The sequence below is a fragment of the Phanerochaete carnosa genome (assembly GCF_000300595.1).
Source record: "Phanerochaete carnosa HHB-10118-sp unplaced genomic scaffold PHACAscaffold_6, whole genome shotgun sequence".
In the NCBI taxonomy this organism is placed as follows: Eukaryota; Fungi; Basidiomycota; class Agaricomycetes; order Polyporales; family Phanerochaetaceae; genus Phanerochaete; species Phanerochaete carnosa.
In genome coordinates this window covers 3,439,467-3,453,379 of record NW_006767633.1, presented here as the reverse complement: position 1 = coordinate 3,453,379, position 13,913 = coordinate 3,439,467, and the positions used below count along the sequence as shown (strand labels likewise).

General features: G+C 53.7%; 3 protein-coding genes across 3 annotated transcripts; 2 read left to right on the top strand and 1 right to left on the bottom strand.

Moving 5' to 3' along the window:
* Window positions 1-3,819: 3,819 nt before the first annotated feature.
* PHACADRAFT_210666 (uncharacterized protein) lies at window positions 3,820-4,233 on the bottom strand (the record flags this gene model as incomplete). The annotated part of the gene is made up of 3 exons (XM_007397509.1): window positions 4,051-4,233; window positions 3,913-3,995; window positions 3,820-3,860 (listed from the first exon to the last, which is right to left on the bottom strand). Exons 1-3 carry the CDS (start codon window positions 4,170-4,172, stop codon window positions 3,820-3,822), a joined length of 246 nt encoding a protein of 81 aa, XP_007397571.1. The 5' UTR covers window positions 4,173-4,233.
* A 1,373-nt stretch (window positions 4,234-5,606) lies between these two features.
* PHACADRAFT_259063 (uncharacterized protein) lies at window positions 5,607-6,489 on the top strand. The gene has a single exon (XM_007397508.1). It carries the CDS (start codon window positions 5,884-5,886, stop codon window positions 6,094-6,096), a length of 213 nt encoding a protein of 70 aa, XP_007397570.1. The 5' UTR covers window positions 5,607-5,883; the 3' UTR covers window positions 6,097-6,489.
* Window positions 6,490-10,304: 3,815 nt separating this feature from the next.
* PHACADRAFT_259061 (uncharacterized protein) lies at window positions 10,305-11,395 on the top strand. The gene is made up of 4 exons (XM_007397507.1): window positions 10,305-10,587; window positions 10,638-10,757; window positions 10,808-11,014; window positions 11,072-11,395. The coding sequence occupies exons 1-4, from the start codon at window positions 10,579-10,581 to the stop codon at window positions 11,252-11,254; spliced, it is 519 nt and encodes a 172-aa protein (XP_007397569.1). The 5' UTR covers window positions 10,305-10,578; the 3' UTR covers window positions 11,255-11,395.
* The last annotated feature ends 2,518 nt before the right edge of the window (window positions 11,396-13,913 follow it).

Genomic DNA, 13,913 nt, shown 5'->3' with positions numbered 1-13,913 from the left:
TCTGGGCAGCGAACCAGTGGCTGCTAGAGATAGCGAGCGGCAAAGTGTCGCCCGAGCCTCCGTTGGTAGACGCAATCCCCGCGGTACTGGACAAGATGAAAGAGGTCTTGACGGTGGCCATCAAGGAGAAGTACACGAACTGCGGATATGACGGCGGCGTCTTCCCATGGCTGAAGAGTATACTCCCCGTCAGTGATAACATGACAAGTACTGGGAGGTATCAGGACACCGTAACGCGCATCGCCGTGATCGATACCTTCCACAATATCGCACCGGCCCGTGAGAAATTCGGCGCGCTGGTGGACACTCTCGAACGTGCCGTGGATGAAGACCTATTTCGCAGCGGCGCAGTAAATTCTGACATCCGTCGCTTACGTGTTATCTTGCTCCGTGGGCCAGTGTGTGCTGTGAACAGTACGTGATCGGTCCCTAGCTATTCCAGTAAATTTCGGTCGACAGAGTACGATAGTGCGGTATTACCATGTTATATTATTACACTACAGACTACGCAAACGATTATACAGATGGCCCGAAAGCTGCTTCAGAAGCCCTCGCCCCCGGTCTCCTTGACTCTTTGCTCGGAGCGTATGAGCAGCGCAGAACTATATCCTCTCGCTACCTTTCTCTGCCTGGTCACCTATCTATTTGTAGCCAGGAAACAGAAAATGCTGGCTCGATGCCCACAGAGCCACGGTGACGAAAACAGCGGCAGTCGGGGAGCGTAGCGAAGCTACCTCTTGCTGTCATGACAGCATACGTAACGTGATAGTCCTGGCCTGTCTATGTCTTGAAGTGTAAGCACACACCGCGTACTCTCGTCCCTTCAAGCTCCGTCGCGCCGCCGTAAGAGGGCAGATATGATTAGGGACAAGTCCTTTCCAAGACGACTTCAGCATAATAGTATATACCTACAAAACCACACGCGGATCAGGGCGACTTGCTCGATGGCTTCTGAAGCCGTGGTCAGGCATCCCTGGCGAAAAATTAAGCATTGCGCTTCAAGAATAACCGGTCGTGGTATTTCATACGATATCGACATATTTCTGCGACAAATGGCTCATAAAACGATCAGTGGTCGGGTTTCCCCTTGTACTTCACATCGAGAGACACGAATGATATGCCTCAATGTCCACATACCAATGCGAAATCAGCCGGTGTCATGGCAAATGTATGTGACTTACAAAATATGGGAATCAGGACATACCGCCTCCACGACCAGCTTTCGCATAAAAGACAACGTCAAGAAATCACGCAGCCGCAGACATGGGAGTATTGAGAACCATGGTGACGACCGCGCGACAGCGGCTTGGCACTAGAGGTTGAGTAGGATGACCTCATCGGCCCGGGGATAGCAGCCCATCGTGCTGTTGGATAACGATGATGTAGCCGAAAGCAGCTGTTGTTCAGTGCTGAGAGCGTACCTTGATCATGCAACGAAGGCTCGGGATGCATTGGAGAAGTGGTCACAGGCATGAGGTGACCCATGAACACTGGCTACTCGGATATATGTATCGAGGAATACTGCACTGGAGAGAGGACGCAAGGGTGGTGGCAAGTAGCAAAGGAGTAAGAGCCCAACCTTGCAGCGCACTCGGGGCTCGCCGCGGGCGTCAATGAGAGTAAACTGATCTCACAAATTTGGAGCATGTTTACGGCGTGGAGCTGAACAAAAAACCAGTGTTATCAAGGTTATAGCCCTCGAAAATGGCAGCGTTTTTCGCGAGCCTGTAATAATTCCCGAGAGTGTAACGTTGTGTGAAGGCACCTCACGCAGGCCTTCCCGGTGCAGCTCAGCCAGCGCCGGGTTCATCACCATGATTTTGTGATTATATTGCAGGTATCTAGCTTGCATATATGCTAACGAGAGGGTGACCAGTGCTACGCACGGGCAGAGGGAATTGAGAAGAGAGTTGAGAAGCGAAATCAAACGAGAAATGAGAAGGACCGCCCCCGTGAGAGGCGCCTGTGGGAGTGGCCAATGAGATTAATGAGATTCTTGACGCCCGAGGTGTTTTAGTATATCAGATTAGATAAAATACCTTGATCACATAGTAAATCACCGGTACGAACTTCTGGTATCGCTCCGACGGATACTCTACATTGAGTGTATCTCGGGTACTCTGCCTCTGGCTCCACTCCTGGATGCACCCGTTGCACCACGCAGATATATGTGTCTAGTCGTGGAGGTACTAGTAACTCACTTCTTGTTACTGAATAATCTCGATCACACTCCCTGGCGAGACCCGCCAGGTTTGTTTCGCAGCACGCTAGGCGGCAGTAGTGTTGCCATCGAAGTTGCACAGACACGAGAGAGAGAGAGAGCGGCAATGTGGAGAAAAATCGAAATATATCTTGTTGTCGGGAGTATGTAGTATTGAGACTGCTGTTGCCATTATTACCTGCTCTCTTGAGTCTTCGCCCTCGAGCAGCCTCGAGCGGCCTGGTCGTCAGTGGACGCTCAGCGGCTACTGACCCGTCAACTAACGGTCGGTTGGCCTGACCGGTCAGTCACTTCTGACCCCCACTGACCCTCTCATCACTACAAAAAACTAAACAAGACTTCGATTGACAGCGATTTTTCACCCGGAGTATCATGCTATTACGGCGCATCCGCTTTTATTGCGTAGAATAACAAAACGGCTCTCGAATAAACTACCGCCGAGATGCCATCAGGATTGACTGCCGTTACTCGTTTCGTCTGTAACAAACGCACTGTGCAAGCTAGTGCCTCCAAACGGCGACCGACACAACTGGCGAATTATCACGCGCGGACTCGCAGTGTGTATCGGTCCTTGACTCCTTCATTGCCGGGTCTCTCGTCATCTTTGTTTGCGGAATGACGCTACTCGCCTAGACCCCGAACTGCGGGGCGCCATTGGCTTTTCTGCGGCAATCGCTGTTGTAATGTTTCTTCTCCAGATCACTGTTTGCATGCCCCTACATGATTTGCTCTGGGGCTACCTGTTGTACCAGACGCACCACTCTCAGACTCTTACAATTTTGAGGCCTGTATAGCTCAGTAATTATATAGCACGTCTAGTTCTCGCTGCTCGGCCGGCGGAAACGGATGGCTCACCACATTGCCGTATATGTGCGCCACACGTCAAGTACAGTATATACCGCGAAGGACATTTTCGCCGCCAAATATCACCTGAATGTACTAGTTTGATTTGAAATGGTAGTAGATACAGTCAATTTGGGCCAAAGCCGCGGTATTGACGACACGCGGCGTGAATCTTCCTGGCGCATTCGACTGGCGAGTGCGTCTGCTGAGGTTGGGGGAAGCGACAGCTCTGGTGGGGGCACATCCGAGTACGGAAGCCTGTCGGTCTACTGGTCATGTGGCCGTGGTACAGGCGAGGCCGATTCGGGTTGTAGAGCTAGCAACTCCTGCTGCGGCATGCCGAGGATCTGCTGCCAGCGACACAAATCCCCGACGCCTAGTGGGTCGATCGGTGGTGAAGGAAACGCCACGGCATCTTTCTGAAGTGCCAGGTCAGTGCGTCAGGGATGGTAAGGCATTCGCGGTTTAGGAAGGCGAAATTAATCGGCGGAAGCTCAGTGAGGCCCAGAGAGGTTGGAAAAGCGTCGGCGTCGACTTCACCGCTGGTCTTTGGGAAGGGATGAAGTAAGCGCGGATGTTGGGGGATGGTGCAGGCTGTCGGCAGCCGGGACATTCCTGGAGGTATTGGCGGGCACAAGGGAGATAGAGAGGTTTGGAAACGGAAAGCCAGCAGGTGTGAACCTATATGTCGGGCAAGATACGAAAACTGGGCGTTTATGAAAGGAACTAGACCCGGAGACTGTGTCGAATGAGATCTAAGTACGTCTGAGCCGCCCGTGCAGATGAATAACCGCAGCTGCCAAAAAGAAATTAGGTGCACACTAGCATGGTACAAGCGACGTACTCACCAAGAAGAACGCTGAACGCGCCATGCTTGTTGAGCCAGGGCAGCCACCACAGACGTCTACGGAGCTTATCGAGCCAGAAGAAGCTAGTAAGGAATATGTGAGCAGTGGCACGAAAAACAGTTCGGACGCTGCATCCACATTAGCCTTAGAATGACAGAAATAATCCAGCCGTCGAGCACCACTTCCGTCGCGCCTTTATTGACGAAGTTGGCCGCGAACTTCCATGTCTCGAGGTAAAACACAGAGACAGTCGTGAGCATGCCGTACTAGTCTTATGCCGGCTCGCGCCCGCGCCCGCAAAGTAATTGCAACCGAAAATGCGACATAATGTTCAACTCTCCGTGTTCGCGTCAGAAACGGGTGTATTTCTGCCATCCGTCTTCGTCTGTCGGCAGCAAATTCAAATATGATGAGCCTAAGGTCTTGGCGATATGCGGGTTGAGGTCCGGCATCAGCTCTGGCGCGATTCTTCCTTCACCAGCTCCGGTAGCATGTAGCGATCGTCTTCATGGCCGATAGGACCAGAGGCGGCGGTAGGAATCGGGACTTTGTTAAAGGAGCGAAGTTTACTGGAGATAACCAAGGCAATAGCATCTCGTACAATTGAGACGTCTCGAGAGGCACTTCACGGGTTTTCGGAACAGCGAGGGCAGGCGGGGCCAGATGTAGCACACAACACCGGCTGAGGCTCAGACCGATGAGAAACGTGCTGGGAGCACCGTGCCTAAGGCTGCTGGATCACGCAGGCTGCCCTGATTTGCATTGTAGCTGACTTGCTCTGCTGAACCAAGAGGAATAACTGGTCATATCCAGTAGCTGAAACCAAAGGGCGAGTTTAAGTTGACGAGTAGCTCAAGCTCAAAAGGCAACAAGAACGTACTGGAGCTTAGCCGACACCCTTATTGGCCGTGCTCCTCAGGGCGCGCATCTCCTGCTCCGCCATCGTGTACGCTTTGCTAGAGTAGGGTGATAAAATAAAATAAAATGGACCACTGGGCATGTTCGGCTGAATAATGCGCGCTTGGTTGTCGACAAGTCCTTCCATCGTTTTTGGGAGGTAATAAAGTGGCAGCGGTCGTTATACATATTAGTATACCATCGTGGATGGCGGGAGTTGGGAACAGGTCGCGGCGAGGGTGCGCCACGGGGGGCGGACCTGATTATCGATCATCGCTTATCATGAAACTGCTATTTTGGACTAACCCCGTTTTTAAGAATGAGCAACTGCCAGCTCGCCGAGATCTCACACATGAGTCGTCGTGTCAGTAGCTGGAGACAGTAGTAGCCTCACGTTACATTGATATCTTATTCTATCTCCCTTCGGCGGTGCATGAGGCTGACACCAACCTTCGCCGTCGGCCCTAGTTCACCAGCTGCCAGATGAGATCAAAATCTTGGGTTATAAGCCTGTACGATGGCTCCACGAACGGTCGATCCCTTCGCTTTTCTCTCCCATTCGGACATCCACCAGCTCCCCTGCCAATTTCGTGCTCTCCAGCTGCATCCGTGAGTATCGTCGTACTCTCCCCGTCGTCACTTGCTGACTCACACATGAAGTGCGGAATATTACATCATTGCTGACGCAGAGGATAACGCTTCTGGACAAGCTTTAAAGTTCAAACATCGGCGATACACAGAAGCGAGAAGACTTGTTCCCGGATTGGCACAGGTGCGAGGGATTACGGGGTTTTTGACCTGGCATACTCAAGCCGCTTGCAGCCGATGCACACCGGCAACAGGAAAGAGGATCCCTCTGCGGGTCATGCGCGTCGACTGATCGCGAAATATTCCGTCGTGTTGAAGAAACAACTTGACGACATCGCCTGGCTGACTTCACTGGTGAGTGTTAGCTCGCTGTGTCGCACCTGCGTTTAACGCGTCCAGCCCAGGCCGGTCTGTTCTCCATCGTGATATGTGGTACCCTCTGGATGCCCATGTCGATGCTCATGAAAGGTCCAGCCCACCAGCAGTATGTCGACTCTTGACAACACTGCTGCCAACGCGACACTACCAGAACCTACTGCAGCCGCACTGCGTTGGAGCTGCTATATACTGGCCACGAACCTTGCGGTCACCTTCAGATTAATTGTCCTCTGCATAGGTCTTATATTTCAAGTTTTCAAGGACTTCCTACGCGCTCGCACGGTCGCCAACTTGTCGCGCGGGAATGTGGTCGCAGGCTAGGGCGACCACATGGGTCGAACGGCTTGCGCTGAACTTCTTCTTCTTTATCCGCTGATGTCTCAGACTCGTTCCCACTGTCTGTTGTCGTGGCATGACAGTTCTCTCGTCTGGGAACTCGACTACGTTTTTGGCATCATTGTGACATCCTCCATCGTGACCTTGCCATTCCTAACTGCCATTCATGTGCCGTCACCTACGGTGTAAGAGCTACTTGCTGTACTAGGCCCGCTCCTTGCGGAATTACAGATCGAAACCTGTACCGTATGACTCCATTCATGTTTCTTGTCTAAGTCGCCCCACTTTCGTTCTCGCTATTGAGCCTGCCGCTACCACTCGTATCAATACATAGACTCTCCTTCATGCATATTCAATGACACAGCATGGCCCAGTCACTTTGTCCACTTGTACACACGCCCAGCGTCCTTTGCTCGGTCAGCAACTCGCCTGGCAACCCATGACTTGCAGCCGCGAATGCACGCTGCGTGTCAAATATAATACAAGCTCCTCGCCGCGTGTTGCACAATGCTATCTCGACGATACCTGTCGCTGGGGTCTCTCGGTGCCGCAGAATCTCTACAGAACAGTCGCAGTCGCTCTTCAGACTCTTAGGCCTCTCCAGGAACCTTGTCTTCTGCTTCATATCGCTGACTTTTCCCGCGAGATGCTGGGTGGAGGAAAGCGCGGGAGGTGTTGGGACGCCCCAGCACCTCTGCAGTAGCTCTGGCGGATCGGCGACGCTTCATACATGCCCACACGAATGGCAGCACGCCCTGGCGACATGTACGTGTTCGTGCTGCTCTTGCGCTTGTATCTTTCCTCTGCTTGCTATAGAGCCGCACCAAACAGACACAGACGACGCCGCCGCCATGGCAGAATTGAATACGGCGGTTCTGCGTCATCCTGTGCATTCGCCAAGGCGGACTCCGGCCGCGGGACCTGCTGATAGCTCGTCAGAATGTGCACGCAGGATATCTGACGCACCACGGGCTTCTCGCCTGGTCATCGCGTGTAAGTACTATGCGAGGCGACGGGACGGATAGATATTGTCGCCGTTTTCGTCGTCGGTGATGGACGCCTACGTGAGACGTCAGAACAGGAGAGAAGCAGAGATCTGCGCAATCTGGGGGCTTAATACTGCGGATTTCTGGGTATCCTAACACGCTATGCCGGTTTTCATTCATTCTGCGAAAAGTGACGAAGCAGGAGCTGCCGCTGCCGAACAGAATGGACAGTACAGTAGTATTCACCCATTTGGTTGGGGGAAGCCTTCGTATCATGCATCCTGATTGGCTGCGTTCACTTGAGGGTGGCAAAAACCGGGACCGAAAAGCGAGGACTCGCGACTCTCAATTTTGAAGTTGCGCCATCAGGCTGGCCTCACTGCTTCACTGGCTCGCATACGAAATGTGGAACACCAAAGGCTCACTGCCTATAGACGACCCGCATTCGTTGAATCTCAACGCTCAGCGATCTATGGAAGCGAGGACAGGCCTCTTTGGGATGGAACAGGTGCATCAGATTGTAAATTTTTGACTCGATTAGATATACTCAAGTTGCATGCGGCCGATGAACGCCGACAACGAGGACCACCGGGGATGCTCTACGCGTCGACAAGATGAGAAGGGTCCCGCCGCTATGGAGCGCCACTTACATAACTTTAGGCAATTTTCGAAACTGATGAGTTTTGGCCTGCTCTTTCGTATCTGCGTCTAACATATTCGGCTCAGGCCTGTCTGCGTGCCGTCGTGATCTTCGCTGCCGTTGGGGCTTCCGCATCCGCGATCCAGAAGTACCAGCTCACCGATAGCATGCCGGGTTTCGAGAAAAATTCCTCCGAAGCGGTACCGTCAGGACCAACTACCGCTACTCTCTGGAGCTTCTACCTACTGGTTATGAGTCTCTGGTACAATATCGCATTGATAGGCCCCGCGCAGCTAGGAATATACTGGGCAAGCGAGCATCTCGAAGCGATCGACGGAATTATCCGCTTTTCTCTCGTACGGCCAGCTAGCGCGGAGACGTGGGCCAAGTGGGAGTGGTGCTTGCAGATCTTCGCTTCCTTCGTGTCCAGGCTTCTCGGAGGCTCTGTCGTCACCTTCATTTTCGGCGTGGCGCTGTCCACCTGGACGCGCAACTACTCGATTGGCTTCTCTCTGACGATCACCGCTGCGATGTTTCTGATCGAGGCCATCGCCTCTGCCTAATACATATCGTAGGGCTGCCCATTGCACTAGCCCCACCCATTCCAGACTCTCACAACCTCAATACTTGTAGTAGACAGCCATACCGCCCTTTTCTTACCATTCTTCCCCTCTCGAACATACTATTACCATTTGTATTTTTGCACAGACCCGTCCTCTATGTATTTAAGCAGTACAGAGCATTCCAATCATTTCGCGCAGCCATACGCGGCTAAGAGAATCGTGGTGTACCATTCGTCTCCAGACGAGCGTCGGCCCAGCAATGAACCGGGCGCGGTGTGCGTCAAACGTCACGTATGGTATGTACCGACAAGCAAGTTTCCGCCACCGGGTACCAGGTGAATTTATTCGCGTGCAATGACTATTCGCCACACATCGTCTCGACACTATCCGGAAATACTACTGCGAGAGCCGCACAGCCCACCACAGAAACGGTCGTGACCACTGCACCCGTCAGGCTCCCGAGCCTCACCAGGATTTGTTTCGTTTGCTCCGTATCCCCTGTGAGACTGTGGCGCCATCCAGAACACCGAGCGAGGAATGTCATGAGGATGCTGGTGCTCGCGGAGATGCCGCGGCGGCGTCGATGCGGTCCGCCTGAGGGTTACGAAGCGTCACCGACCTGCTATGGAAGCGCATAAATGGCAGCTCACATTGGCTATATGCGCGCGTCATGTCTTGCTCGTACACTTGAGGGTCTCCTCCGGCCTTCTGTGGCGCTGTGCCGGTGGAAATAGACGACGACGACTTTGAAGTAGAACCGGCGTCGCCTGCTGAGTACGGCATCCCTACATACTCTGGCGTGTCTGCAGGGAAAGGACGGTTTGGAGACTAGGATTGTGCCTGGAGGCCCGGTGTGCCAGTGTATCGACGCCTGCTAAGAGTGTGTAGACATGTGGTGACAGCCGTCGGTGAAACATCAGGCGCACAACGGCACAACACAGGCGAGGAACTCACACAGGAGTGTGTCCGCGGGCGGCCCACAAACTGGTCGACGCATCTCTCTGCGGGCCCTGTAGCGCCAGCGACGAGCTCCCACTCGTATTCGGCCTGCAGTGGTAGAGATGCCCGAGAGTGCGAAGATGTCGAGGTACCATCCACCGGAGGCGGGCCCTGCATGCCGGCGCGGGATACTAAGTTTCCTATCGAAGACTCGTTACTGTTGCGCACCACGGGCTCGAAACCTGCCTCGCAATAGTTTGGGGTTTCGAGGATGGGCATTTAGATGCGGTGCACGTCGTCGCAGTAGGGGATTTGCGGGACCGAGCAATGGGAGCTGGGCTCCTCCTGTCGCATCAGGGGCGGCTAGCCTGCGTCCTGACAATTCGGGGCGCATTGTTGGAAGAGGAGACCCATTAGTGATGTTCAGCGATTACAATTACAACATACGACAACTCGAACTTTTCGCCAAAGTGAAGGGTGAGTCTGTGTCAGAGTGGCTGAGGAAGACGCCAGGAGCGTACTATGTTTTGCTCGTTAACGAGCCTGATCGGCCGGAGATTATACCGGGTGGAGGATATGTATATCTGTTCAAGTAGCGGGAGCATGAATACGAAGCAGACTCTGTGGTCAGGGTACAGCTTGTGTCAGGATACCACGAGGTTAAGTCTTTATGTAAGTCGCGAGCGAGCTAGTATCAAGCAGGACGAGGGCCGTGCATATCTGGTAATTTTACAGATAATCCCGTCGCTCTGTGGGAGGTAATGAAGCTGCAGCGGTCGCTATATTGGTAGATAGTGGCTGTCGAGATACAGGAGCAGGTTGCGGTGCGCCACGAGGGCCGACCTGATTATCGATTATCGATTATCACAAATGTACTATTTTTGACTAGCCCCGTTTTTGAAATCGCCGTAGCGGATGCGCCCCCAAAGCCGCACACAGTCGTCGTGTCGGTGGCCAGAGACCGCAGCAAGTTCACGTTAGAGTAAGCCTATGTTCTATCCCTTCAGCGGTGCAAGCGGCTGACGTCAACCTTCGCTGCCGGCTCTAGTTCACCAGCTGTCAGGCGAGATCAAAGTCTTGGGTTATAAGCCTGCGCGCTGGCAGTGCATGAACGGCCGATCCTTCCGCCTCTCTTCCATTCTCCGGCGTACCCACCGAGTTTCCTGTCCACCAGCCGCACCCGTGGACATCGTCGCCCTCTTCGCCCCACTACTTCGCTTATCCGTATGCGAAGTGTAGAGTATCACTAGAGGATCGGCACCCGTGACGTGAACTGTTGCCCAGCCTTCAACTTTTCGAACTTTTCGAACTTATGAAAGCAACACGACGTGTTCTCGGAATGAGGCAGGTGCGAAAGACCGCAGCTTGTTTGATCCGATATACTTAAGCCGCATGCAGCCGATGGGCACTGGTAACAATACGGAGGGCCGTCAGGCATCTTTTGGATATTCGTCGAGCGCAAGAGACCCTGCCCAGATGAAGATTCACCTTGGAAGCTCTGTGTGGCCCTCTACACTCGTAAGTGTTGGCTTGCTCTTTTGCGTCTGCATCCAACATGTCCTACTCAGGCCAGACTACTCTCGGCCACGATCTTGTGCGCCTTCTGGATTCCCGCATCCGATCCCATCCCTCGCATATCAGCTCTCGGTAACACTGTTCTCAGTGAGATACCGTCAGGGCCGATTGGAGCTGCCCGCTGGTGCCGCTATCTGTTCACCTCGAGTTCCGCTCATTTCTTCATGTCGGCAATTCTCTGCATTTACGCAAAGTTTCGGGTAAGTAAGGATCCTCGATAGACCGTCACAGTCGCCAGCTCATCGCGCGCCGCCCAGCAGCATGCGTCGGACGTTGGCTTACTCGCCTTTGAATTATTCCAGCTCGCTGATCTCCTCTTGGTTTGTAGCCTGACGGTATTCACTTGGGCACTCGGCTATGTTGTAGTCACCGCTGTGACAGTTTTCGTCATGGCCTTGCTACTCCTGGTCACCATCCGTGCGTCCCTGCTCACGGTGTAAGAGCTGCCCGTTGTACTAGGCCTGTTCCTCGCAGATTCGAGACTTAAGGCTTCAGGGCTTGTACCACACACGGCTTCACTCCCTAATTCTTGTCGTCTCACTTCCGTTCCCTCTCTCTAGCCTCCCATTACCACCTGTATCCATACATAGACCCGCCCCTTACGCGCTCCAGCATTATATCGTGGCCCAGCCACTTCGTTCAACCACTTGCTCTTCTTTGTTCAGCTGATACAAGAAGATGCTCTCCTCCCCCCAAACCGTATAGAGTTATCGTAACAGAGGCTGGAGACGGGCGGTGAGCGAGCTCTGGGCCCCCAGTGACGTCAGCCATCGTCGTCGATTCTGGCTATCAAGCCTTCGGCAGACCTGGTCGAAGTACTCGAGTTATAATCCTGCATGCTCCCTGCATGAAGCGTCCGCTGACCTTTTTCTCCGCTGGCCTGGGTCATCTACCAGTTCGTCCGCCATGCATATTGTGTCCACCAGTCGTTTCTGAGGGATCCTTGCTCGGTTGACGTCCAGGGCACTCCCCGCCGTGATGGAGCGCCGCTTAAATGACCTTACGCGGATGGCTGTATAGGTGAGCCTTGACTTTTTTTATTCATGTCTGCATCTGACTTATTCTATCCAGGCCGGTCTTCGCCCTTGTCCAAATATGCTTTGAAGCAGCGACCGACGCACCTGGTGCCTCGCTGCGCGTTCGGAATGCGCTCGTACAATCAACCCAAACTCACGCGGACTCGTGGATCGAGAGGTGCGTGCCGTACTTCGCCTCCTTTGCCTCTGGGTTTCTCAGAAGCCCTCTCGTTGCCTTCATCTGTAGTTTCGCACTGCTCGCCCGGATGTCCGACTACGTGGTTGACTGCGATACAACAGTCGCTGTCGCGACGTTTCTGCTCCAGGCCATTACATTTGTGCCACCACGTACGGTATACTAGAGCTGCCCGTCGTACTAGGTTAACCAATCTCAGGCTCTTACAATCTCGCCACTTAATATTAGCTGATTCAATTCGTGTGATGTAACTGCTCCGTTGACTATCCTTCGCACATCGTTCTGACGCCATCTCGACAATATTTAGAATAGTATCGGAGAAGCTTTCCAGTGCCGCAGAGCACCCCGCAATCCGTATCGTCTGCTCCGCATCTCCTATGGGTTGTAGCGCCGCCCTGGTGGAAAGAATCGGGGGCACCGAGGCAGAACCAGCGTCGCCTGAGTACAGCATCTGCATATTCTGGCCCGTCCGCTCGGAAGATGTCGCTTGGAGCCTACGATTGGTCCTGGGAGCTTGGCATGCTCGTGCATCGACGTCTGCCCGTCATATATGCGGAGATATCCACAGCTGCCGGGAAAATACCGGGTGCACATATGCATGGCACAGACGAGAGACGCACCGATAAGAGCGCGCCCGCAAGCGCCCTACAGTCCAGCGGACGCATCCCGTCGGCAGAGCCTGCGGTGTCTGTGTGCGCGTCTGCGGAGCCTGTCCGGCCATAAAAACCTAGCAAACTTAACGACCAAATGTCTGAGAGCCGCGTTAGACTAGGAAGGTCGACCGTACACTCACAGAATTCCGAGGATGATAGGCGGTACCGAGCCCACGGCCGCTGCTCCCTTCGCGCCTTCGTTCGCATATGTATCGGCGAGCTCCGACGCGTATTCAGTGGTTAGTGACAGTAGAGATGACCGAGAATGCGAAGATAGTGAAGGAACGTCTCCCAGAGGCGGGTCTTGCACGCCGATGCGGGTCATGTTTCGTGCCAGAGACTCTGGTGCAAGACGTCGATGAAGGGTAAGTCTGCAACTTAGGAGGGCGCCAGGAGCGTGCCACTGTCCGTTTCGCCTATTAGCGTTGTCAGCCGGTGACGATATGGAAAATACTGGGGGTGCGAAGGGGATACATACGAGCGTATCTATGTGCGTTCAAGAGCAAGAGGAAGACCATGAGCACGAAGCATACGCGGTGATTAGGGTGAAACTCGTGCCAGGATACCACGAGAGAGACTCTAGAAGAGTTTTAGTTGCACGTGAAAGCACCAGGAGCTCCTCTGAGTATCCGTCGTTTGATTTGGGGTAAAACGATGGCTGCATGCTGACGCACGCTCCCAGGTCTCTGCGCTCGCCGCTTTCATGAAGCTATTGAGTGGATGTGAGATCTCGTGAGAAGGAGATAGCCTTTGACATCATACCTGGCTGTTCGCTCAAGCGCGGTAGGGCAGAAAACTGGTTGAGCGCAGAAAACTCACGGCGCTTTTAGATTGGAGTCGGGCCGTCCCGATGATCTGCTCGGATCGCTACTTATCTCGAAATTGCTATTTTAGACCACATCCCTCACATCCCGTTTCCGCAGTATCGTTCGAGAGCAAGTACTCGTATACAAGGCTGGCTGATGCACGAAGCTTCTGAATCTCCCCGGAACCGCATGGATGCTAGACTGTAGGCATCAGCGGGCGTATGTTGTGCCTCCGAGAGGCGTCGATCGGCCTTCGCCGTCAGCCACAGCTCACTGGCTGTCAAGCAAGATCAAAGCCCTAGGGTCATAAGCCACTCTGGCTCTGCACAGCCCTTTCCACTCCGCCGGCCTCTCACCAGCGCACTCGTCGAGCGCTGCATTTACGAGCCGCATCCGTGAATATCATCATCCTCACAACTTCGCTATTT

What these genes read in the sequence shown, in the direction of transcription:
- PHACADRAFT_259061 (XM_007397507.1), top strand. An exon ending in CTGTGTGGCCCTCTACACTC is followed by an intron (nt 10,758 to 10,807) that starts GTAAGTGTTGGC and finishes TGTCCTACTCAG; the next exon opens with GCCAGACTACTCTCGGCCAC. An exon ending in GCATTTACGCAAAGTTTCGG is followed by an intron (nt 11,015 to 11,071) that starts GTAAGTAAGGAT and finishes CGCGCCGCCCAG; the next exon opens with CAGCATGCGTCGGACGTTGG.
- PHACADRAFT_259063 (XM_007397508.1), top strand. Translation starts at nt 5,884, where the DNA reads ATGTCGACTCTTGACAACACTGCTGCCAACGCGACACTACCAGAACCT.